The sequence below is a fragment of the Callorhinus ursinus genome, unplaced genomic scaffold (genome assembly GCF_003265705.2).
Source record: "Callorhinus ursinus isolate GAN/ISIS: 27379988/994484 unplaced genomic scaffold, GSC_fseal_2.0 scaffold53, whole genome shotgun sequence".
Classification (NCBI taxonomy): Eukaryota; Metazoa; Chordata; class Mammalia; order Carnivora; family Otariidae; genus Callorhinus; species Callorhinus ursinus.
This window is the reverse complement of record NW_027397115.1, coordinates 8,117,289-8,141,945: the sequence shown is the minus strand read 5'-3', so window position 1 is coordinate 8,141,945 and position 24,657 is coordinate 8,117,289. Positions and strand designations below refer to the sequence as shown.

Below are 24,657 nucleotides of genomic sequence, written 5' to 3'. Positions count from 1 at the left end.
ATCTGGTAGAATCCTGTTCTCAAGCACTGCTTTCCCTGTGTGTGTTAGAATGCATGGACGGTCGTCTTGTGTCCTCATCAGATACCACGTGCTTGAAATACTTCGCTCTCTGCTTATTAATGTGCCCCATGTACAAGTCCAGTCTACCTTTGCATGATCTGATCATTCCGTGGCTGTGGTTCCTAAGACTTGCTAAAATCATCGCCATTCAGCAATGGAGTGATGTTTTCCAGTAAGAGATATTTGCTGAATTCCTGGCATGACACTCTGGTGACTTCCTGGTGAGACCCGGCCTGGCCTTGTCCAGCCGGGTCGCACTGTAACTCAGACATTCCAAGGGTATGGGAAGCCATAGTCACACCTCACGCTCTGGACATTTAGGCAAGCAGGGATCCCCCCCCGCCCCACCCAACACCTTGGGGATCAGCCTCCACGTTCAGAGGTTCACACTCCTCTCGAGCAGACGGTGATTTGGAACCAAGGCAACTGTTGGAAACCAGCCACACGTCCTGAAGCAATCTGGGTGACAGTCCCTCGGAGTCCACCTGCCGTCGCCCCGTTCCGGGGGCCTTGCTGAGAGAGCCACGTCTGCCCCCGCCCTTGAATCCTGGGGACTGATGGTGCTCACGACTCTTCCTGCAAGGGAACTTGAGACCTCCACGTTAAGTGGCTTTTTTAACAAGAAAAACAAAACAAAAAACAAGGCAGCTGTAGCTCACGAGCTGCTCTTTTGCCAGCATTTTCACATTTTGCCTTTCACGTGTTAGAAGCCCGTGCAGAGAAACTCTGTGGTGGGAACGTTTGAGGCATCGCTCCGCAGAGCCTTGGTGAGGTGTGGATGAGGCTGAGGTGCCAGGCTGTAAGCATTTTTGAGTTGGGCTTGTTTGTTTGTTTGTTTGTTTTTTGAAGTCCTGTATATGTATGTAGTAGTTTGGGTGTGTATATATAGTAGCCTTTCAGAATGGATATACTGGTTTAACCTCCTATCCTTGGAAAACAGATGGCTCTCCATCTTGTTACACGTATGTTAGAGAAGTAGTGAGCTGCTCTGCTCTATGCCTTAAGCCGATATTTACTCATCAGGTCATTATTTTTTATAATGGCCATGGAATAAACCATTTTTACAAAAATAAAAACACACAAAAAAGTGAGGTGTTTTGGTAGAATACCTTTTCAGGTGTGTGTATACACGGATGCATGATGGGGGGGTGGGGGGCGCGTCTCAGGGTCTTCTGTGACCTCACAGAACTGTCAAACTGTACAGATTTCCAACTTGCCATATAAATGATGGGTTTGCATTTTAGTTGCAACAATAAAATTTTTTTTTCTAAAGAACATGGATTTGGGGTGCCTCCCATGCCTTTGTTTAATGGGCCTAAAGGACGGGTACCTCCTGTTTCTTGCCGCCGCCACCACCGAGAAGCAGGTCCTGTCGGTCAGGCGGCCAAGGGTTACTGCGGCCTCCTGGGGTTGTGCTTGCCTTTGAGCTGGGGGACCGTTCCCTTCCCGGTCAGTTTACTGACACTTCCGGCCTCAACCCAGCTTCTTGGATGACGACAGAACCCACCTTCTGGACGTCCAGGGCCCTGGGCGGCCTCAGCAAACCTACTCAGGTTACTTAGAGGACTGCTCAGAATGTGTCCCTCGCCGGCTGCCCGTGAGACCCACGGTCACCACTTCTCAGTACCTCTGTCGAGCCACGCTGGACGGAGAAAGGATGGGATAAAAAAAAGTCACCTAGTTTTCCCTTCCTTGTACGCCGTTAATCTTCTCTAAGGTGATCGGTTGACTTTTTGCTCTGGAATAATTTCAGATTTATAAAATGTTGCAAAAACAGTACAAAAAATTCCCTTATATCCTCCAGGGTGGTATGACTGGCCGCTGGGCCTCCTGGCAGGATCCGCAGAACTGGGGAGTAAACACGGGCTGTGGTCATGTGGCCACAGGACGGTGGTGTCACACCCACTGTCACTTCAGTCTTGGTTTCAGATACAAAAATGGCATCTAAGCTTTCACGAAGAGGTAGAATGCCAGTGTGGGGGAAAAAAAAATCGCTGAACTCGGAACTTTGGTGCAGAAATCAGATGAGGCCAAGGGCTAGACAGGGAGGGGCCGTGCTGCTTGGTATCTGTGGGAGTGGGCACTCGGGGAGCCTTCCGCCAGCACGGGGGTGCCAAGGGCACTGAGGCAGTGGGGCTGCCCTCCATTAGAGCCGCGTGTGGGGGAGCCCGCCTTCGGGCTGGGAGGGGACACTCTTTCCCTCCCCGGGGGGTTTGGGGAAACAACCACTGCTCTCTACTTTTTTCAGGTAAGGGGAAACACCCATAAAAATCGTTTTAATCGAAATTTCAGAAAATCAAATTTAGGGGACAAGGCAAATAAATACTAAGTTCACCCAAAAAGCACAGAATATATACAGGAAGTTTACATGAGAAGGTTTCAGTCACAGAGTCCCCAGTGCCTTTGTCAGGTGTCGCATTCATACCCCAGGCTGCCTCTACAGCTCCACACAAAAACAGTTTGGGGCGTGTTGGAGGGTTTTTAATAGATTTAAATAGGAAATGAACTTTCTTTCTTTAAACATGTTCCTTCAGTGAAATCTTTTTTCAAACCAGCTTATGACTTCCGAAGCAGTTTATTTAGTAGGCCTTACGTTGACTTGCTTCAGAAGTTTCATTCCATGTTGATGAGTGAGGTCAAAGTGAACGCTCTTGCTGACATGACAAGTAGGGTTCCTCGGCCGGGGGAATAAGGTCCGTGGTCAGCAGGCTCTGCGGTGGCATCTGGGCTGTAGCTCGGGTTAAGAGCCTGATTCGTGGAACCCTGGCTGCGTGCCTTCCCACCGTCCCCAGCTTGCCGAGGGGACGGCTTGCTGCTGCCGACATAACCCACGGCGTCCTCCTCAGCAAGAGCAGTCAGCCCGCTTGCCAGTTCACTCCCAGTCCTTACGGAACGAGAACCCGCAGGGAGACCCCAAGGGCCGTGCGTTCCTCTTGGAGCTTTTCGCTGCAGACCTCATCTGGCCTGGGCCGTGGCCCCTTGGTAGTGCCGCTGGCTGGGGAAGGTCAGATTCTCCGAAGCAAAAGCTGATCGTGTGATTGGAGTCCTACAGCCCTCAAAGTGCTGTGCGGCCCCTTCTGCTCTGGTACGAAAAGGCCTCATTTGTGCCCCTGGCCTTTGTAACTGGTCTGGAGACGGAGGAAGCAGCTCGGGCCAGCGCACACTTAGCGGGGAGCACAGACCGTTCCCCCACCCCAAACTCAGCCCCTGTGTCAGGGCGGGGCAGGAGCGAAGACAAAGATGCCACATTGGAACTCATCGGCCGAGGCTTAAAATACCGTGATTTCAACATCCGCCTCCTGGCAAAAGGCCTCCTCTCTTTGTTCCAAGTAGAGTTTGTCCATCTTCTCAAAGGCTAAGCGTCCTTCCTCACCTGAAATATGAAGGTGATCTGTCACTGGATTGTCCCCCCGCCTCGGTGTGCCTGCTCTGGGGAGCAGAGGTGGCCTTAGTGCTGACTGACGCATGGGTCTGGGGTGCTGCTGTGAGGGGCAGAGGCAGGGAGCATTGGGGGAGCTCCTGCCGGCCCCTCGCATGGACCCAGTGCCTTGCCGCTACATTCAAGACAGAATCTGCCGAACTGTGTCCCTGCCTTGCATCTGGTGTTCGTTCCCCGGGATCATCAACTGAAGCTTAAGAGGGAAATGAAGCACTTCTTGCCACCTCAACCATGAAGGAGACCTGTCTTGGCCAAATGCGGTTAAATGGGTCACCAGCAGCGCCCAGCCTGTGTGCTGGCCGTGGCCTCTCTGGCACCACCTCCCGGAGGTCCTCGGGGCACCCCACTGCACCAGGTCCAGGCGTTTGATGCTGTACTTTACCGAACGACAGCGTGGCCTCCCGGGCTGTTGTTCTCACGGCCTCCAGGTCAGACTGGCACAGGCTGGCGATCTGATCGATGCTTTCGATGCCCTGTTGGGGGGTGGGGGGGAGGATCCATTAGGGAACATTCTCAGTAGCAGGTGGAATCCAGTTTTATAAGCTCTGCAAGACACCAGCCCTGGCATGGACTTCGGGACCTCAGCCCCTTCCCTTTCTGAAGGCTTAACAGGTTTCTTATGTGGCCTCAAGTTCATCAGGAGTGCCCTTGGAAGTGCCTGACCTTTTCCATCGTGACACCTGCCCGTGAGCCAGGCCATTGGCAGAGCTTTATGGATACCTTCTAGAAGGCCTGTCTTGAAAATGGGAAGACCTGCTTCCCTCGGGACCTTCCTGCCTCCTCCCTGCTCTCCTGACCGTCCCCTCCTGGTCAGACCGAGAGCATCGGTCAGAGCCCAGGTCTGGGCACAGCTGACCCTGGTCCTCTCCTCCAGGGCCGAGGACCAGAGCGCCTTCAGCCTCCTCCACAGGGCACCCACCCCTACCCCCTTACTGGTTGGTTGATTATAACCAGCTGGTTCTCTTAGAATTTCTCTGTGGTTCTTTCCAGAATGAATGGGGTGAGTGAGTTTAATCTAGTTTTCACCCAGCAGACTGGCAACGGTTTTTCTAAAATGAGAGTTCCAGATGCGGGTGAGGAGGGGGCAAGACGGACATCCTCTCCCGTCTGCTTTTGCGGATGTAAGTGGCTGAGCTGTACCTAGAGGCTCCAAAAGTTCCATATTCTCTGGCCTGGAGTCATGCTTCGGAGCGTTCAGCCTAAGGAGATCATTCAGAACTCCATATATTTTTTTTTAAAGGCTTGGTGCACAAAGATGCTCATAATGACACGATTTATAATAAAAAAAAATGGATGATGAACCTCAATTTTCTACCACACGAGAGTGGGGGAGTCCGTTAACTTAAGACGGCCTCTTCGAGACTTGGAAAGCGCTGCCAGCCTGCCACTAAGAGTTCCTGTTTCACTCACTGCTTTTAAGTTGTATTTAGCACGATCAACGATTTTAAATGCCCCCCCCCACAGCCACAAACAAAAGAAATACAGCAAAATGCCAACAGTACTTTCTGCTAAGTTATTAGGATGATGGATAACTTCTACATTTCTGTATTTTACACCTTTTTTTCCCCTACAGTGAGCTGATGGTGCTTTTAGAAATTGTTTGAGGATATTACAACATAGGAGTCCAAGGCCTCAGAAGTGAGTCCCTGGGGCCACCTGCTTGTTCAGGCAGAGTCAGAGCAAATGCTCCTTGACTGCTATCGAGGGGCCTCTGCGGGTGGAGCTGACATCTGCTCTTCAGGGGCTGTTTTTTGTTCTTTAGGATTTTTTGTTTTTTGAGTTTTTTGTTTTGTTTTGTTTTGTTTTGTTTTGTTTTTTGTGCTGGTGGTAATTTTTGGGGAGGGGGGTCCCAGTGGGATAACTTTGACATGAACTAACTTTGGGCTTCTCCCTGCCCCCGGTGAGGACAGGTTAGACTCACCCTGAGGTGTTTTAGTGCCACACATGCGGCCTGCTGGAGTTTGGCATCGTTCTCGGTCAGAGCGTTGGTGTAGAAAAGCAAAGCCTGGGGAATGAGGTTTCTGTGAGGGGGGGAGCTGGCCAGTCCTCCCGATGCTGGCTATAAGTTGAGCCCTGCTTATATTTCTCTAAACGAGAATCCGGGCCCTGATCTATTCATCTTTGGGCCAGGTGTACCCAGTCTTGGGGTGTCTGCTGCAGTATTTGGTTTATCTCTAAAAACACTGGTCCCTGGGCTGATGGTAATCAAAATGAAGAATGCTCTTTTTGTCTAATAATAGTTCCCAAATCGAGATAAAATGTGACATCAGAGAAATCAGATGTCTGGCCGGGGCCAACCGAAGAATTGGGCGTACAGAGGGAGGCGGCCTTGTAGGCCGAAAGCGGAGCTGCTGCCTGAGGCCCGAGGACAAAGCATCTCTTCCCTTCGGCTCCCTTTCCCAGTCACAGCGATGGCCCCGTCCCCTCGGCCACCTCAGCCAGAAGAGCGCTGCCGCGGGCTTCCCAAAATGGCACAGGTTTCATTTAGGAAGCATGTGAGAATGCACCTGGCCATGGGGTGGCCCAAGAGACCTTTGGAAGGCCTCGGTCTTGCCCCGTTCATTCTAAATGCCAGCGACAGACCACATGGGTAGGATATGTTGTGTCGGAAGCACCGAGAGGAACGAGGGGGTCGGGCGGTGGCGTGAGGTTCTGTGGGATCCTCGGGTGCTGGCCTGGCAGCCCCAGCCCAGTCCAGCCCGGATACCTCCGCAGGGCCGGTGTCGCCCAGGGCCACGGCGGGAGAAAGGGCTGCGCTCACGCCACTGGCGCATGCCTAACTAAAGCAGAACGTCTCGGGGCACCTGGCCAGCTCCGTCGGTAAAGCATGCGACCCTTGATCTCGGGGTTGTAAGTTAGATCGGGTATAGAGATTACTTAAAACACCAAAATCTTTGAAAAACCAAAACATCTTGCAGCGAATGCCGCCCCCTTCACAGCATCACTCACTCCTTTGGAGTACTTTTCTGAGAGAGAAAGCCAACCTCCCCGCAACTCACACACACATAGCCAGGGGGCTGCCGCCTCCCGTCCTCATGCCATACCTTTTCCCGAAAGTTCTTGTTCCTGGCTGCGCCAGCCAGGTGAACACTAGCCGCCCTGCACACTCGCGGGGTCCCATCCAGTTGGAGCAGTGCCCAGGCCCTTAGTGTCTGGGGCAGGGGCTGGAGCTGGCCCAGCCGCTTCCCCTGCAGCTTCCGGACCGTCTTGCCCTGCCCCGCACACTGCAGCTCCTCGACGAGTGTCACTGGAAGACACAAGTGGACCAGTCGGCGGTATGGCTGCAGGTCCGTTTGGCCGCTGCCAGGAGCCACGGGGAAGCAAAGCCCAGCGCAGGCCCATGTGATCACCAAGGCTCAGTCTGGATTGGTTTCACAGGGGCCTCCTGGAACCTCTAGGAAGGCTTTCTAGCAAGGGATCACATACACCCTGAAGATTAATAACACCTCAGCCCCTACTTCGAGGACGCTGGCTGGCCGCGCGTCCCACTCGTACCCAGCTCTGACCTCCACTCTGTGCTCTGTCAAACCTTCCCTTGGAGCTAACCCCCCTACGTGGGCTGACGGCGCCATCTCCTCAAACCTGGGTTCTCCCGAGAACAGGCGGAGGGGAAACATGCAGTGGCTCTGAGAAACCGGCTTGCAGAGAGCCGGGACAGGGGGCTCCGCGGACGGATGGTCCTCCCTTCTCACGACCTTTTGCTGGGAGGCCGGCACCCTCCCAGCCCCTACCTTCCTTGGTGAGCTGGGCAAAATGCTTGTCCAGGTCAGAGACGCTCTGCCTCTGCAGGTAGCTGTGGAACTGGAACCAGGTGACCGTCTGTTCCTCGGGAGGCCCGGCTCCGGGCAGCAGCCCGCCACAGCTGACCACCTGCTCCAGGAGCCTCCTGCACGCTGGCAAAACACGGGAGAAGGCCGTGAGGAGACAGACCAGGCCCCTCGGCGCTTCCCCGCCAGGTGCGGCAGGGGTCGGTGCCCCTCCCTGGGCCTCCTCGGCCTGACAGGAGGAGCGTGCGGTAGCTGGGGTCTGCAGGCCTCGAGTCAGGCGTTCTTGGGGTGCCTCCCCTGCCCTGAGCCGGGCCAGGCCTCGCGGGCGCCTGGGAACACGCAGACCGAGTAGCAGCCAGGTGCCGGTCAGGGCGGCCCAAGTTCCAGAGCCCCTGCAGGGGAGATGCTCTGCGTTCTGAGGAAGAGTCCAGCCAACATTGGAAGACACCGTTCTCCTGCCTACCTTCCCATAAACGTTCTTTCTGAACCCCTTTAAGGTTCTGGTGGGAGCTGCGCAGTCCATCTGCAGAAATGTGCCAACCGGCTAACGGCGGCGGCCTCGGGGGTCCGCAGACTCCTTCCCGTCCCCCGTGAGAGGAGGTGGCTCGGGGGCAGGTTGAGAGACGCCGTCCCTCGGTGCCATGAAGACACAGGGGTGCAGGCAGGGCTAGAACCAGGCCCCGGGCGGGGGGGGCGGGGACTCAGCACAGCGTTGCTCGTAGGGGGCGGGGGTACCTATTTCCAGCTGTCCCGGGTACTTCCCTCGGACCCTGTGCAGGAACGTTCTCTTGAGCTGGTTCAGCAGCGTCGTGGCGGGGCAGGACAGGACCCTGCCGGGCTCCGTGCACCCTCTCCACAGCTTCAGGCACCCCTTCCTCCGAGCGGCCTGCGGGACGACTGAAAGCCCGGGTCAGGACCCCACTGGTGGTGGGGGAAGGGCCGGCAAGGAGGCGGCCCAAGGATTTCCTCCAGCTCTGAGGCCTCAGAGGTCAGGGAGGTGAGGGGTGACCGGACTTCATGCAGCTTCCCTTCCCACCTCCCAGTCGCGACCCGCGAGGACCAGCAGCTTCAGCTGTGACTGCCTTCCCCGGGCCCCTCCCCACAGCCCCCACAGCGCGGGGACAGCTCCTGCCTCTAGCCTCTCCTCATGGACACGGGGAGGTTCCACGGGGGGTGGGGGGGCAGGGCTGGGGTCACAGGTACTGTTCATGTTTGCGTGCACGCTCTGCGCCTCGAATGTGGCCTGGGGATTACCTCACTGAACACTCTCCCGCGGCCTCCCCTTCATACGGATGGGGAAGCTGAGGCCCAGAGAGGGGAATCATTTGCCCAGAGTCGCGCCGCTGACAGAAGGGTGTGTGCCACCGACTCCAAGGTGGCACGTAAGACAGTCTGAGTGTCAGAGCACAGCCCAGTCGCCACCCCAGCACGTCCCCCCTGGGCTCCAGGGAGCTTTGGACATCAGGAGGGAAGACGAGGCTCCCCTGGGCTTCGAAGCCCATCGCTTCACGCCATTCACAGGAGCGGCCCGTGGGTGGCGGGCAGTTACTTACTTTCTTCAATGGATGTTGCCTTGCTGACCTTCTCAAAATCAAGCACAGAAAGCATCTCCAGAACCTGCTTTTGCTGCGCAGCTTCTTGCAGAAGGCACTCCTGGACCATCCTCGACAGATTAGGAGAGGCCAGTTTCTGGAAAGCAGCGCATGATGCTCCAGGTTAGCACAGAACATGGCCCCTGAGGTCAGTGATCGCGACTGCAGCTCCCACCTCCCCCCTGCCCATCCTTTCTATCTTGACGGTAGCTCTCTGGCTGTCATCCGGGGATTCCTGATTCACCAAGGTGGCAGAGATGGTGGGATGCAGGCTGTGACTGCCAGGGGCGACCTCTGCCACCAGAAAGGGCTAGCCTGCCTGAAGGTGAAGCCAGCCAACGCAGGAAAGCAGAGCCAAGAGAGACCCGGATATTTGAATATTCAAGATATTTGAACCCCTGGATCCAGCTGGTCCCGAAGCCTACCCCTGGGCCTTTCAATTCTGTGAGCCAGAAAGTTCCTTCTGGTTGAGCCAGCTTGGATTGGAGCTCTGGCGCCTGCAGCCGAAGGAGCCGCGGCCACTGCTTTTGGTTCAGCACTTGGGATGCGTAAGAGCCACGTGGCTATTCACCCGGGCCTGAACCTTCCACAGAGGAACCTCCTCTGTCTCACTGGCTCTCGGTGGGGGTGGGGGGGTGTCTCTCTTCCTTGCACCATGCTCCCCCCCACGATCAAGATCAGTTCTTTGCAAAGAGGACCCCCAACCCGGTTTCCCAGCAAGCGCCCCCCACCCCCATCCCTTAGCCACCTGCAGCAGAGCTTTGCAGACGTGGAGGTGGACCGTGAGCAGCCTGTCCAGCTCCGGGGTGCCGGCTGTGAGCTCCCCAGATGACGCTTTCCGCGGGGGCGGGGTCCTGTCCTTCCTGAGTTGGATTGAGAAGAACCGGGTGACCATTCCACTTAGCAGCCTGGCTCCCTCCAACGGTAGAAGAAACCCTCCCTCCTTGCAGAGCTCTGGTCAGGGAGGCCCACTCCACGTCCCAGGGAGATAGAGTTAGACCAAGGAGAAAACTAAGAGAAAAGGAAAAACAGCAAAAGCCGGCAACAACTCAAAACAGGTGCTGGCCTGGCGTGGGCCCTGGAGACGGGGGAGCTGGGGACACCTTCCAGGGTGGGCGACCTGAAGTCAGAAGCTCAAACTAATCCTTAGCTCTGTGTCTCTGGACCGGCCTGCTCCCCCCCCCCGGCCTCAGTGTACTCATCTGTAAAGGGGGGACAGGAGTACCAAGCTCGTGGCAGTGAGGGGTAAGTGCAACCCTGCCAGCCAGCCGGCCTGGCACCATGTTGGCTTCATGGTAGGAGCTGAGCCCAAGGCCTGAGGACACTGTGACACTGGGATGGCAGGTGGAGTGCCACCCCCTCCCCATGGGATCGTGAGAGGAGGAGACAAAGTTTCCTGTGTATCCTCTTTGGTGCTGCTGAGATTTGGTACAGGAGCAAGGCGTGAGCGGGGCAGGTGGGGGCTGCTGAGCTGAGAAGAAGTTGGTGTCAGAGGTCAGGGCGAATTGTGCAGAAGACCAGGGAGCATGGGTCACTGCTCACTGCTGCCCGTACGTGAGGCAGAGTACAGAGGCTCTACCATGTACCTTATCGTCATTTTTTTAAGATAAACCCCAAACAGCCCATTGCTCAGAGCTCAGCACCATGCTGGGGGACGGTCATTCACTCAGTGGTCAGCACAGGTCTGCTCTGCGCCAGGCAGTGGGCATGCGGGGGCAGGGGCACGACAGAGAAACAAGAGAGGTACAAGCTGGGCCCAGGGCGAGGGAAGGCATCGGCCAGGAGGCCGACAGGAAGCGTGGAACTGAGGCTGGTCCCCGGGGTCAGCGCTGGGAGGGGAGTGCACTTACCGGGGACCCTGGCAGCCCCCAAACAGGGACAGGTCCTGTGGGGCGAGGTCAGCGTTGAGGAAGGCAAAGCTCTCCAGGATGCACTCCATCAGGCTCTCGGCAGAGGCGTGCTCCTGGCGGGCTCCGCGAGGCTGTGGACGGAGCAGTGAGCCCTTAGGGCAGACCCTGAGGACAGGGGCTCATGGGCACCGTCCATCAGCAGGGCTGCGAGCCTCAGCTGCCCAAGTGCGATCCCCCAATTCAAGGATGGGCACGGGGGCACTGCCCTGCCCGAGGCCCCTCCCAAATAGCCTGTGACAAGGTATGGCTGGGGAGCACAAGGGACGCAGATCTGAAAAGCCTCACCTGGCTCACAGAGCCCACAGGGACAGGGCGAGAGACAGGAGTGAGTGAGTGGGGCAGGTGGGGAGCAGAACGTGCGTCCTCCCCCCGAGAGGGCCAGGCTCCTGCTCTGCCCCAGCTGACACCTGCCACTCGGGAATGTGGGGGGCCAGGGTTGCCAGATCGGTCCATTTTCTTAAAAAACAAAAAACAAAAAACAAAAAACCTGGAAACCTAGACTTGTGGGAAGCTGCCAGTTCTTAAATATTGGCCACCAATTCCAAATTATTTTGAAAAAGATGGCGTGGGTCAGAACCCCTTCAGGAGGCTCACAGGCTGCCAGGTGAGCCTCTAGATCTCAAGTGTCTCTTCTCTCAGGGAAAGGCGGAAGGAAGGGACGTTTGAGCCACCCCCTGACTGGCGGGGGTGGGGAGAGAGTGTTGGTGCCACAGCTCTCAAAGGCAGGTCCCTTCCTCGGCGCTTCGAAACCCACTGCGGGAGATGTTGGTCTCCTCTCGATTCATGGCGGGACTCCAGGGCTTGCTGTGTCCCCATCCCCGGCACGCCCAGGCCTCGTCCCACACAGAGTGCTCCCAGATCCTGCCTTGAGAGCCAGAACGAGGCTCTCAAAGGTGGAGCCCACAGAGAAAACTCTGACTAACGAGAATAACAAGGCTAGTTGCAGAGATCCCCTCTCCTGATAGAAAAACAAAATGGGGGGGGGATCTCTCTTCCTTGGGTGTGGGTGTATATGCGTGTACACACACGCGCACAGTCGGTTCTCCTAATTCGCGGTGTACCAAACATCACTCCTAGGAGAAGCGCAGAGACCGTGAGCCTCCGGTCACAACATTTTCATCAGCCTGTCAGCACAGAACCTTGTCTTACGTGTGTTTCTGTGTGAAGACACAGTGTTGAACTTCCACCGACGTTGCACTAACACTGAGCTCGAGCCCCCACAGCACTAACTCCCGCCGGAGCGAGGCTGAGCTCACACGTGCGTCTTCCCAGGCCCGTGACGGCCTCCCTGCGCTCAGGAGCACTAGGCCCCTCAGCACTGTGGCTGGGCCCATTCTAAATCTCGAAATCCCCCCAGATAATTTCTGAAGAGAGCCGTTGAACTCCTTCAGTCCCAGTGTGTCCTACACCAAAGACGGTGCTTTCATAAATTAACCGATGTGTACGTAGGTGCTCGTGTTACACGTTTTATTGCCCATACATTTAAAATTATGTAATTGGAAAAACTGAATAATCTGCCCAGGCCAGCACCGCTGAGAGCCACCGAGGATGGCCCTTGCCACAGGCCCTGCCGAGAAGCAGGTTCAGGGGAGGGTGTGCGGCTGCGCGGGGCCTTTTGTGGCACCAGCTCTGACCCCGAACACACCCCAGGTTTGGGAATGGAACACCCAGCTCCAGCCCCAACCTGCCCGGGTCAGAAGATGCCAGATGGGGCCGGATTCTTGGCCAGACGTGGAGCAGGTTATCTACTGTGATCCCCGACTTCCTTTTATAATCCTCCTCCGGGCCACCGAGGACCTTTGTTCTCCCCACTTGACAGATGTGCAGACTGAGGCCCCGAGGGAAGACATTGCCCAGGATGCTGGCCCAGGCCGGCTGGCCCCTGAGACTACTCCCCCTTGTTAGGCACTGGTAAAGCAGGGCTGCCGCCCCTTGATGAATAAGCCTACCTTCAGCCGGTCCCTGAAGCCGAGAACCTGGTACTCCAGCTCCCGCAGCTGCGGCTGGGCCGGGTCCACGGACCTCAGTAAATCCAGGACCTCTTGCAGGGGCCTCTCAAGGGTCACCTCGGGCCCATCCACTCTGTCCTCGGTTTCTCCTTCATTGTCGTCTTTCTGGCTACCCGGGGCTGGATGGTTGTGGAACGGGGAGCCCCGTGGCAGGTCGGGGCCCTCTATTCCCAAATTCCTCCAGCCAGGCTGCTCCACAAAGGAGCCTTCCGCCAGGTGGTCCGTCTCTGGCAGGAGGCCCAGGGGCTGGGCGTCCTCCTGGGCCTCCTCTTCAATGGAGGCGTTGGGGCCAATGGCCAGGGGCAGGAACCCCACGTCTGAGGTGGATGCCGATGTGCTGGTCTCCGTGTCTCGGGGGTCCTCGGAGCTGAAGGAGTCCATCTCGGGCAGCTCCTGGCTCTGGCTCCGCAGGCCAGGGCCCCGAAGGTCATTGTCAGATAGGTAGCTGAGGATGGAAGTGGCCCTCGGCCCCCCCAGCAGCAGAGCCTGCCGCGCTGGCTGCTGCAGGACAGACTGGGGAGGGGGACACGGGAGCATCCTTTACTGCGAGGCCCCCGGCGGCGCTTCCCTCCCTAAACACTCGCGCTGCACACCCACCCTGTCGACATGACTGAGGCCCAAGGTGGCCGGCGGCCTGGAGGTGCTGACAGGACCCTGCAGCCTGTCTGTCCTGACCCCCATCGTCCTTCGGACTCACTCCTTTCCAGCCCCTGGGGCCACCAAGCTGTTGGCCTCCAGGCTCGGCGCCTTCCTGGCCCAGGGCTTCGCGGTGACTCTTCTCTCTTCCTGGAACGTTCTTCCCCCTAGGTCTTTGTGGTCGTGCCCTTGTCCCCTCAGGCCCTCAGTCAAATGGCACCTTTTCTGGGGACCTTCCCCTGCACACCCTACTTTAAGGAGCAAGGCCCACCTTGCCCCGGCAGTCCCCTGCCCCTTCCTGGCTTTGTTCCCACGGTCCCTAGCCCCTTGGGCAGGCAGTGCAGTGCTCCCCGAGGGCACCGTCCTCACCTGGCCCAGAACAGAGCCTGGCCCAGAGTTCTGAATGAGTGATGTGAATGGGCCAGCCCTTGCCCCCTCTGCTGCGGCCCTCCCCCACCCCCCTTAGGCAGACCACTGATAACTGCTGTTCCCACAGCACCAGCTATTCTTGTCAGGCCTTCTCCCAAGCACTTCTCATGTATTAACTCGTTTAATCCTTGCAGACCCCCACCAGAGTAGTGCTGTTGTTGTTCGCAGCTCTCTGATACAGAAATTGACGTCCAGAGAGGTTGAGTGACTTGCCCAAGGTCACACAGCAGGTGAGAGGCATAAACAGAATTTGACGCCTGCCTGTCTAGTTCCAGAGTCCATGCTCTGGACCAGATGTGATATATTTTTTTTTTTTTTTAACTGAAGTATGCCGGGCCCACCATGGCCAGAATATGGAAGTAGTTGACAACAATAGTTGGCACTAAGGAAGGGACCCAGATCTCTGGAGGTCACAGGAAAGAGAGGTTTTACTGTGCGCTATGTCAAGGTATTACCTACTAGAATCATACATTAAATCTAATTGTAAAACAGGTAAATCGGAGGCCAAGGTTATGGCGGGGGTGGTAGAACCATCCAGAGAACCCCACTCCAGGCTTCCAGGAGAACCAGCCAAACCTGGAACCAAGCCCGGAGGCCCCCAGAATGGAGGGCTGACAGCGAGGAAGAAAAAGCACCGGAAACTAGCCAGGATGTCCCCAAAACAAGGGAGGCTGAGTCCAGAGCTTGCTACCTCCGGAGGCGCCAGGCGCCAGGCTGCTCGGCCCAGCCCCACATGCTGGCCCCCGGGGGAGCTGCCCCCATCTGAAATCCCAGCGTGACCGCAGCATCCCTGCCCTGGGGAGGCTCACTCACCAGGTAATACCTCTCTCGGAAGCTGGGAGTGCTTGGGGGTGTCCAGTTGTACAAGGAGCCCTTCCTGCTGCCCATGGAGAACTTGCCTGTGGGGCTGGGTGACATCAGGAGGCTCTCAGTATCAAACGGGCTGGAGGAGAGAGCAGAAGGGCAGGGTGCCATCACTGCCTGGGAGGACATAGGAGCACAGACCAGACCCGGGGGACTTATAAGAGGGATGGAGGCTTGGCGGGGGGCCTGGCCTGACCTGGGGTCACAGGCACAGCCTGGGGACTCAAGGTGCATATTCGCCACCCCCTTGGGAACGTCTCAGACTCCCACCACCCTGAGGGCCCTGAGCCAGATGGCCAGGGGCGACCATCGGCCACCACTCATGTGAATGGCACCCCCTTTAGAGGTCCCCTCAGAAGCTCAGCAGAGGCGCAGTGGACACTCAGTTCTGCCATTTTCTGGGTCAACGATGTCACCATCCCTCTCGTCCTCATCTGTAAAGGGGACGCCATTATCTATCAAAGGACCTCTGTCGGTCCTGGTCATAGGTAAGGCTGGGAATCCAAAGTGAACGTGTGAAATACAGGGGGTGTGGGGCTCAAGCTGGGCCCTCCCTGAGCCTGCCCAGGGAGCCAGGAAGTCTGGGTAACCTCCCCGCCTCACAGAAACCTGCTCGCTCTCCTTCGCTTAAAGGCCTGGCTCTTGCTGTGTGGGGCCCAGACGCTGCAGGCACCCCCCTGGGAAGCCTTCCCTGCCTGCCTAGGGCAGCTGCAGCCAGCAGGATGCTTGCGGCCTTGGATTTGCGTGGCCTCCAATTGGACGGTGCTGGGCTGCCCACCACCCTATAGACTTGAGGAGCCTCCTGCAGAAGAAGTGTGCTCAGCCCCCACTAGACAGATGAAGACACTGAGGCTGGGGGTGCTCACTCGCCCCAATTCGCCCAGCTCACTGGGGAGAGAGCAGCATCCAGTGACCCCAGGCTCGGACGCCCACCCCAGGAAGAAGAAACCGGAGACTGGCCCCAACCAGTCGGAGCAAGCACCAGAATGGAGGAAGCAGGCCTCAGCCCTTAGTTCCTGCTGCACCTGCCTTGGGAAGTAAAGGGAAGAGAATTCTCTCGAAACACTAGGTTTCATATGGAGGAAGAGCAAACACAAAGCCTGCGGAGACCACCAGCATTCGCGGAATGACCCAAGAAGGTGATGAGTCAGCTGCCCCAAGCGGGTACTCCCCGTCCCCCCTTGCAATGCCTGATGGAGATCCCCCACCCCGGGCAGGGGTTGTTTTCAGGAGTGTCCCCCACCCAAGGGGTCTGTGGTCCAGAGGGGCTAAGTGGCTGCTAGACGGCAGGGGCCAGCAGGGAATGAGGTGGTGGGAGCAGTAAGGAGAGCCCTCCTGGGCAGAAGCAAGGCTCCTCCATGGAACCCAGCCCAGGAGGCCCCTGGAAAGGGTCCTGGCCAGCACGGGTCTCTGGTTGTAAGACGGGAATGAGAACTCAGGGGGGCGGGGAAAGTGGGGTGGGCAGAGGCTACAAAGAAGTCTGGGCTCGCGCCGGTCTGTGGGGCTGAATGAGGGCAGGACGCGCACTGGTGGGTGCTAGGGTGTGGTCAGACCACCAGGGGGAGCCAGGGAGGCCCCCCCTCGCCTCTCAGCTCTGGGTGGGAGTCCCTGTGGGTGGGAGTTTGGGGCTGGCCTTGGGGAGGGGCCTCAGAGCCCCAGAAGGCGGCTGGCCCCTACTCACTTCCACAGCACCTCCAGCTGCAGCTTGATGGTGCCCAGCTCTGTGATGTCCACCACGATCACCTGCGGACTGGTCGTGAAGAAGTCAGTGATGTCGCACGACACTGTGCCCACCGTCAGTGAACTCAGGCCCCTCAGCTCTGTCACCTGGGGGGGACGGTGGGGGTTGTGGACCGTGTCTGCGCTGAGCCCCTGGGCACCCTGGCCCCGCCCCCCGGGCCCCACCCACCTTGATCTCGAAGTTCTCGCGCAGGGCGGGGATGAAGGCCTTCTCCTCCCCCTCCCAGGTCTGGCTGTCGTCTGACTCGATCCGGCCCTTCAGCTTCCAGCGCTGGCGGCCCAGGCGCATGAGCACCTGTGGGCACGGCCCAAGAAGGGATAGGCCAGCTGCCCCAGGTAGGCACTCCCCCTTGCCCCCGGCCTGGGGGCCCTCCCTGCTGGCCAGGCGGGGGTGGAGACAGAAACCCAGCCGGGACCCTGGTTCCCAGCAGCTCCCAACCCCCAAAGGTCTGGTGGGGAACCCTGAGGCCTGACAGTGGAGGTGGCCATACCTCATACTGGTCTCCGGGACAGAGGCGTGCGTAGCCCACCAAGCCTGGAACACAGAGACGGGCTCATCTCCTCTCTGGCCTGCTCTGCCCCTGCCCCATGGACCTCAGGCCCTCACTGGGGGATCCCCTGCCCAAGTGTGGGCATCCGCTTCAGGGAGGGGTAAACCATCAGGATGGACAGTGACAGGACTGGGCCCTCACGTCCAACTCCGGGGACGGGACTCGGCTGGGGTCACGAGTCCCATGAGTGGAAACCCAAAGTTTTGCCTGGACCCCTGGGATTCTGACCAGACCCCCACCCTCAGCAGAAGTCCCAGGGCCCCCAAGAAGGCCTGAGCCCCCACCCAAACTGGCTCCTGCCCACTCGCTCTCAGCTCTGTTACCTTTCATCCTGATGTGGAACTCTCCCAGGTGAACCTCCAGGACCCCCTCGATGAGCCACATGTCCTGCAAAGCCCCACACAAGGTGGCTCACTGCCCAGCCCTGGGCCAGCTGAGGTGGGAGGAGGGGGGCACGCAGATCCTGCCAGCCAGAGGCCCGGGGGCAGAGAGGGATGCTTCCTCGGGGTCCAGCGCCACCGCGCCCCCCCCCCCCCGCCACAGGCTGCCCTCTGCACCCACCTCGGTGCACTCCTGCAGGCTGCGGCCCAGCTCCTGCAGGCTCTCTCGGGAGGCGCGGCTGGGCGGGCACCTGGAGAAGGCCCTCTGCATGTTGGAGGCACCATCTCGCAGGCGGCACTGGATGCAGTAGCCCTCGTAGAGTTCATCCACCTGCGGAGGGCGCACGGGCTGCTGGGCGCTGTCCATGCCGACCTGGCTCACCCTCCGAGACGCCACGCAGCCCTGCGCTATTGGGCTAGCCGTTCTGGGTCCCCTGCCCCGGGAATGTGAGGCCCGGGGGCAGGGAACACATTGCTCATCCACTCTGTGTCCCCAGCGCCTGGGAGCGCACAGTAAAAACCAATGACCTGGATGGGTAAATGCATCACTTCCCCTCCCCCTGCCCGACTTTTGGTGTAAAACGGGGGAGGTGGGTTTGTGACACCCTGCCCACCACTGGACCCCCAAGAGAGCAAAGCAAGGGCATATGGAAGAGCTGGGAGAGTGTGTGAAGCTTAAAGGACTCTCTGTGTGACCTTGGGCCCATCCTTGGCCCTCTCTGGGCCTCTACTCTCCCATCTCTACAATGGGATGGTTGGACTCAGCCTTCTCGCCCTATAAGATGGGGCATGGGGTCTTTCCATCTAAACCCCACACTCCTGGGGAGCCCAGCGGCATCCCCCTCCCCGACTCCCGTCTCAGGGCCAAGCCCCTGCAGTTCCTGCTCCTCCTCAGACTCTCCCCTGCCAACCCAGTGGAGGTCCAGCAAGCCACAGCCCCACCCTGTGACCTCCAGGAGGCAGGCTGACCTTGCTGATGTGAAACTCCATCTTCCGGATGTGCCTTTCCACAGAGCGCATTTGCTTCTCCCGGAAAAAGAGGAGGTGCTTTAAAAGTAGCCTGGGCCACCCCCCAGCCCCCAGCCCCTGCCCCCAACCCAGGTCCTAACACACAGAACTGGGCTCAAAGCCAGGCCCGCCCCTCACCATCCTCGAGGAAGGCTCATCATCGAACCTACTTCCCCATTTGTAAAATAGGGAGGAAACCCAGGTATCCGTCCTGCAGGATGGCCCAAGGGACGAAATGGGAGCAACGACATGGGCCCAGGCCTGGCCCACCTTGCTTACAGCCCTGTAGACAGAAAGTCTCGCTCACCTTGTCCAGGTCATAATAGAAAGCCTGTGGGGGAGAAAAATAGGGGGAAGGACAGGATGTTAGGGCTCCAGGTGCCCCGCCAAGACCCATGAGGCTACACCGCAGGGGCACCTGAACTCAGATGACAGAAGGCCAGCGCGCACTCCCACCGCTGCGGCCTACAGTCATCAGTGGCCTGTCCAGAGCCCGGGGGAAGAGTGATAAACACACATGCTTTGGGTGATGCAGGTCTCGGCCTGGCTCTATTTCCCAGCTGTGTGTACCAGGCCAGTTACTCAACGTCTCTGAGCCTCCATGTCCTCATGTAAAATGGGGTGGCCATAGCACATAGCACCCACCCCATACGGTTGCCATGAAGAGTAAAGGACACAGTAAGCCTTTGACAAAATGGGGACCGTTGCGGTCTGATTGTTTAAGGGATGATTTCGGCCATGGCCAGAAGAACTGAGGGAGGGCACCCCCACCCAGGGGCGGGGGTTCAGGCTTGGGGAAAATGCAAATCCAGATCGATCCAGCCACACCAGGGTCCAGGGGGTGACCAACAGAAAGAACCTGTCAACTGAGCAGATCTTCGCATAAAGGGCCAGATGGTGAATACTTCTGGCCTTGGGGGCCGTGTGGTCTCTGCCATGTGGTCTGCACACAGCGGCACACAACACATCAGTGTGGCCGCGGCCACATGCAGATAAACTCTATTTCCAAACAGGCCCTCTTTTAAGCTTACATCACCCTGCCTGACCCGGGAGGATTTTCCACAAGGTCAGAGATTCACTAGAGAGAGAAAGCAAGACTCGGGACAGTGGGTAAGTTGCGACTTCATCTTTGTAAGACAACTGTTGACCAAAATCTTCTCTACGCGTTCATGTGTTTATGTGACTATGTGATCAGGGAGAAAAATATGGAAAGAGAAATCCTAGATTGTCCTCAGGGGTTAAACGGGGTGGGACACCGAAGACTGGGGAGGAAGGGGTGTCAAGCAAAAGGAAAGGTGGGTTAAATCCCCCCAAAAGTGTGTGTTTTCCCACGTAGGCATTTACGAGAAACTGTATGTGTGCGCTTATGAAATTAAGACTCCATGTAAGCTATAGAGAAATAGGAAAGTTCTCAAGGCTTTGGGAGGAAAAGTAACTGCGCAGGAAGCTGAGAAGCAGCAGTGTCCAGTGAGGCGGGACCCCGGGTCCCCAGCGTGGCCACGTCTTTCCTTGCTTCAGTGTGCCTGCCCGTGAAATGGGAACAGCTAGAATGGAGGAGCCTTTATACACTTGCCTAGCTTACAGTTACTTCTAGAGCCAGAGAGTGAGTGGAGGTGGACTGCTGGACCTTGGGGCGGGGAGGAGGGGGAGGGAGAGTGGAAGCTTCCTAACCACCTGTGAGGCTAAATCCCTCAGGGGCCGAGTGAGTTGGGATCATCGGAAGATAAAGACAGTCTATTCCTTAGGCCTCTGAGCCCCGAGACTGAGCTTTATCCCGCGTGCGAGGCAGGCGCACCCCACCAAGGCTGCTCAGGCGGGGGGGGACAGGGAGAGGTCTCACCAGCCTCGAATTCCTGCGGGTGTCCTTGTGGCGACCTGACAGGTAATCCAGCTCGGCCTGCTGGATGCACAGATACTCCCTGTGAGGAGAACGAGGAAGAGGGGTTTGCCAAGGAACAAGAAGACAAAAAGAAACGGCCAGGGGACCAGTGTTCTGGAGCAGAGGCGGCCACAGCTGCCACAGCAGGAACGGCGGTGGTTCCCGGCCCGCTCAGTGGCCAGACGGCAGAGCCATCCCACCCACCGGCAGTCTGGCCCCGGCTCGCTCAGCCTCCAGACCCCACACGCTGCGGGCTGTGTGCCCAGGGCTGTGCAAGATGAGAAATCTCTCCATCAGTTCACAAAACAGCCACACAAACAGGTTCCACGGTTATTATACCCATTTTAGAGCTGGGCAAACTGACCCTCAAAATGGGCAAGGAAACTCAGCCCAGAGTCACAGCAGGGAAGAGGCTGAACCCAGATCTGAAACCAGGCAGTGGCCTCCAGAGGCCACTCTTTTCGCCCCAGCCCATGGGGAGGTCAGCAAGAGCACGCCCCCCTCACCGACAAAGGCAGGCCATCCTGGTGTCAGCATGTTTAGGACCAAGGACCAGAGAGGGGCCAGAAGACCCATTCTGGGAAGCACAGAGAAAGCTGTGGGCCTGGAGGGGACATTTCATGTTCTTTTCCAGCCAAAGAGCCTTAGACATGAAACCTGAGGTCTGGACTTGGGGGGCAGGGGTGAGGGCCCATCCTGCTTCATCATAGATTTACTGGACCACCCAGGAAGGGGACTCACCCTCTCTGGGCCCACTTACACCACCATCTGCCAGGCCATTGCTCACTTAGGGGTTGGGCTCTCCAGGAAGAAGGGGATGCTATTGAGTGAGCCCAGACGAGTCCCAAATGTGTGGTCCTTATAGGAATCCAGAGGCAGTCCTGGGAGATGAGCCCCTTGAAGACAGGCTCCAGGCACACGCCCCCCGCTCCCACCCTGCGCCAGCGCTGGGCCAGACGTGCAGTGTGCATCACGGGCGGAAGGCGATGGATGCCCCCTGGGTGGGGAGTCGGGACGTGGCAAGTGGGGGAGGTAACATTTACCCTTAACCCCGGTACGGGGCGGGGGGAGGGGAACAGGGGGCAGGTGGGCACCAGCCCTGGAGCCCCACTTCCTGCTTCCTGGCTGTGGGGACCCTGGACAAGTTGCTTCCCATCCTTGGGACTCAGTTTCCTCTACCGAGGAGAGGAGGCGGTTAGGAGATTCTCTGACAACATTCTTCAGGGATTCAAGGATGCAAAGCCCCGAACGAGCTATAGCTGCTGCTGTCATTGGTATTAGTGAGGAACAAAGAGCAGGATCACAAGAGGCGGAGGGCAGGACAGGCATCCCAGCAGGAAGGAACAGCGTCCGATTCAGAAGGTGTGCATGTGTGCTGAACTAGGGACGTGGCCGAATGGCAGCCTGCGGATGCTCCCCACTGCCGAGGAGCCGCTCAGCAAGAGCCAAGGTGCAGGCGTATAAAGGAAGATGGCACATTCGGGGTACCAGTGAGGATGGGGAGTGAATAATAGAAGAAAAGTCTAGAAAGGTGGAAGGTCAGAAAGGACCCTGAATGCCCTCCCAAGGGTGGGCGAGAGCCATGGGAGAGACTTGAACAGAGTGGGGGCGGCAGGTGCAGAAGGGGTGGGTGGGGACGGGGCTGGGACTGCAGCAAGGTGCCTGCTGGGAGCGAGGAGGCCCCCTGAACTGGGTGTCTGGGGTTGAGGAACATGGAGGGGCTACTGGTAGGGGCCCCTCCCTCCATGCGGCGTGCTCATGGGGCAACACTGAGCTTAAGCCAGAGTCCTGACCTCTTCCGTGAACCTCAGGTGTGTGCCCTGACTCCCTCCTTTCATCTTCCTCTTCACCCCCAACCCCTCCCTCAATAAATCCTGTCTGTCCCACTGTCAAAACGTATCCTGAAACTGACCCTGTCCCCTGACCACCCAGCTGCCATCTGGCCAAATCCACCATCACCTCCCACCTCGGCCCTTGCAGTCACCTTCTCACTGGCCTCCCCCCCTTCTGCCCTGGCCCCCCGCAGTCCATTCTCCACATACAGCCAGAAGGATCTCATTAAAACCAAACTCGGATCATCCTTCCCCCAGGTGGAACACTCCATGGCTCCCAGCTCCCCCAGAGTGAATACCATGTGTTCACAAGGACCCATATCATCTGGTCCCCATTGTCCCCCAGACCTCCTCACCCCTCCCTCTCTTGGCTCCCAAGCTGGTCTGCTCACTCCGCCCCTAATCCTCTAATCATGCTCCTGCCCCAGGGCCTTTGCATGTGTGGCTTCCTTGGCCTAGAATGTTCTTTTTCCATTATCTGCTGGGCTCACTCCTTCACCCCTTCAGGCTTTTGCTCAAATGTCACCTTCTTAATGAGAACTTCTTTAAAACCCCTTATTTAAGATCAGCCCCACGCCTTCTTACCCTGATTTATTTACCACCACCTGACTCACTCTGTATGTTGTTTATTGTCTGTCTGTCTCCCATTAGGAAGCTCCACGGGGGCAGGGATTTCTGTGTGTTGCTCACTCCCACACCCTGTGCCTAGCGCTTCATAAGCCCTCAATCAAAAGATCTGGAGTGAGTGACTGAATCTTCCCATCCTGGCCTCTGCCCAGCTACCCAGTCCAGCTCTCCTTCACTCAGACCCAGCCACCCTGGCCACCTGTCCTACACGCTCCTACCTCGGGGCCTTTGCCTGTGCTCTTCCCTCTGCCTGGGACACTTATCTCCCAGAGGCAAGCACGACCAGCCAGATCTCCTCGGGGAGTCTCCCCGGTCACCCTGTGTGATGGGCTTCCGGGCGCTGCCCCGCCGTCACCTTCACTGCACTAAGGCCGGTGGGAGTTACGTTATTGACCGTGTCACTCCCTCAGCGCTGTCTCCCCTCCACGCCATAAGCGCCATGAGACCAGGGTCCTCCGGCAGCCTGCACTGTGTCCCTAGCGCCCAAGGACAGGCCTGAGCGTGGGGCTGCCCCCAGGACATGCTTGTGGGCGAAATGAATAAGCAGGAGCTAGCTCCCCGTGGGGCCTCTCACAGACGACACCCAGCCACGGTCTTCAGGGACGGGCCGAGAGGAGAAGCAGGCCGGAACGGAGGACGAGCATTTTAAGGGCAACAAATGGGGTCCTTACTTGAGGCCTCTCTTGAGTGCTTCAAAGATCTTCTTCACTTGCTGCGGCTTGGGGTCCGGGCAGACAGACCCCTTCCGCAGCGTGCCGTACATCTTGGAGGATTTTGCAGGCATTCGAGACCTCACCGAGTTCCCATGGATGGACTTTCTGTGAGGAGGAAGGAGGGTCAGAGCAGGGATCTTGGCCAAAGCCCTCCCCGGGGGCAGGCACTTTGGGATCAATGGTCAAACCCCAGGCTGTCAGGAGGCCTGGCTGAGTCCCACCCCATCGCCACCAAGCCGTGTGGTCTCAGGCAAGTTGCCAAGACCCTCCGGGCCTCAGTTTCCTCATCTGCAAAATGAGGGCTTGCATTTGAAGATTAAAAAAAGATGAAGAAGAACCTGACATGAGAAATTAACACAGTGAGAAGTACATTCAAGCAGCCCAAAGGCCAAAGCTTTCTGCTCAGTGTGCTCTGTCTATACAGGCAAACAAGCTCGGAGGCCAGATCGAACCCCGGGCACCTGTTGGCTTTGTCTGCCCAGGATCCATGCCCCTCTGTCTGGAAATAGCACCTCAGTTGTCCTCTGGGGCACCTTCCCAGCTCTGCTCTTTATGCATGTTGTTTGGAGGGAGGTAGCCTGACAAATCACCACACACACGCACGCGCACACGCACACGCATACACAGGCATTCTGAGGCAAACATATGTCCCAGGCCTGGGTTAGTCCACAGACTCCACTCCCCTGCCTCAGGGAGAGGCATGGGACACAAATCTGGCCAGTAACCCTGACTGGATTTTGGTTCCAAAGTCACAGGCAGGAAAAGAGTTCTTTCTTCTGGCATTGCTGTTCCGGGGGAACCTACACCTGGAACTGCCCGCCACGTCCTTTGCATCGTGTCAGGAGAATGAAACCAGCGCAGGGAGAAGTGGGTGGAGGCAGGCCAAATCCACACAACGATGAGTTCCTGGATCTAGCTATGCCTGAAGCCAGCCCTGCCCATGGAATTTCAGTTACAGGAGCCAGCTGGTTCTCCCTTTTGCTTAAGCCTATTGGAGTTGGGGGCGTGGACTGAATGATCCTAAGAACTGATGTCTCCTAGCAGTGACAGCTGTCTCTCAGCCCTTGAGGGATACACCCACGTTTTAGGAGTGACTGCAGTCGTACAGGGTGAGGGTCCCCTGGTCCCAGTACGGGGGCTGGCTTCATTGGCGTCTGAGCCCCTTCTAGAGCCCTCTGATCCTATGCCTTGTCCGGTAGGTGCAAGAGCAGGGCGGCTGAC

The 24,657-nt window shown here is 57.8% G+C and overlaps 2 protein-coding genes and 1 long non-coding RNA gene across 12 annotated transcripts in view; 2 read left to right on the top strand and 1 right to left on the bottom strand.

Moving 5' to 3' along the window:
* PTPN1 (protein tyrosine phosphatase non-receptor type 1) overlaps positions 1–1,335 on the top strand; it is a 62,680-nt gene extending 61,345 nt beyond the window's left edge. For all 7 annotated transcript variants that reach the window (XM_073883977.1, XM_073883976.1, XM_073883978.1 and 4 more), the window contains one exon: positions 464–1,335. In XM_073883977.1, the coding sequence (XP_073740078.1) occupies positions 464–577 (114 nt within the window). In that variant the 3' untranslated portion in view covers positions 578–1,335. The remainder of the gene's footprint in view (positions 1–463) is intronic.
* Positions 1,336–2,237: 902 nt separating this feature from the next.
* The window catches only part of RIPOR3 (RIPOR family member 3), a 73,109-nt gene continuing 50,689 nt past the window's right edge, over positions 2,238–24,657 (bottom strand). For 2 of the 4 annotated variants that reach the window (XM_025853320.2, XM_025853315.2), the window contains 21 exons: positions 23,395–23,541; positions 20,226–20,304; positions 18,693–18,716; positions 18,347–18,400; positions 17,559–17,708; positions 17,321–17,384; positions 16,938–16,981; positions 16,616–16,741; positions 16,388–16,533; positions 14,656–14,785; positions 12,718–13,290; positions 10,709–10,839; positions 9,607–9,721; positions 8,820–8,955; positions 8,002–8,163; positions 7,730–7,789; positions 7,231–7,392; positions 6,544–6,746; positions 5,421–5,504; positions 3,882–3,972; positions 2,238–3,433 (listed from right to left, as the gene is read on the bottom strand). In XM_025853320.2, the coding sequence (XP_025709105.1) occupies positions 3,330–3,433; positions 3,882–3,972; positions 5,421–5,504; positions 6,544–6,746; positions 7,231–7,392; positions 7,730–7,789; positions 8,002–8,163; positions 8,820–8,955; positions 9,607–9,721; positions 10,709–10,839; positions 12,718–13,290; positions 14,656–14,785; positions 16,388–16,533; positions 16,616–16,741; positions 16,938–16,981; positions 17,321–17,384; positions 17,559–17,708; positions 18,347–18,400; positions 18,693–18,716; positions 20,226–20,304; positions 23,395–23,541 (2,785 nt within the window). In that variant the 3' untranslated portion in view covers positions 2,238–3,329. The remainder of the gene's footprint in view (positions 3,434–3,881; positions 3,973–5,420; positions 5,505–6,543; positions 6,747–7,230; positions 7,393–7,729; positions 7,790–8,001; positions 8,164–8,819; positions 8,956–9,606; positions 9,722–10,708; positions 10,840–12,717; positions 13,291–14,655; positions 14,786–16,387; positions 16,534–16,615; positions 16,742–16,937; positions 16,982–17,320; positions 17,385–17,558; positions 17,709–18,346; positions 18,401–18,692; positions 18,717–20,225; positions 20,305–23,394; positions 23,542–24,657) is intronic. The other 2 variants (XM_025853321.2, XM_025853317.2) reach the window with 1 other exon arrangement.
* LOC112809914 (uncharacterized) lies at positions 16,619–23,400 on the top strand. Its single transcript, XR_003204689.2, has 3 exons — positions 16,619–16,782; positions 19,399–19,495; positions 22,748–23,400. It is a non-coding gene; the product is annotated as an uncharacterized lncRNA (long non-coding RNA).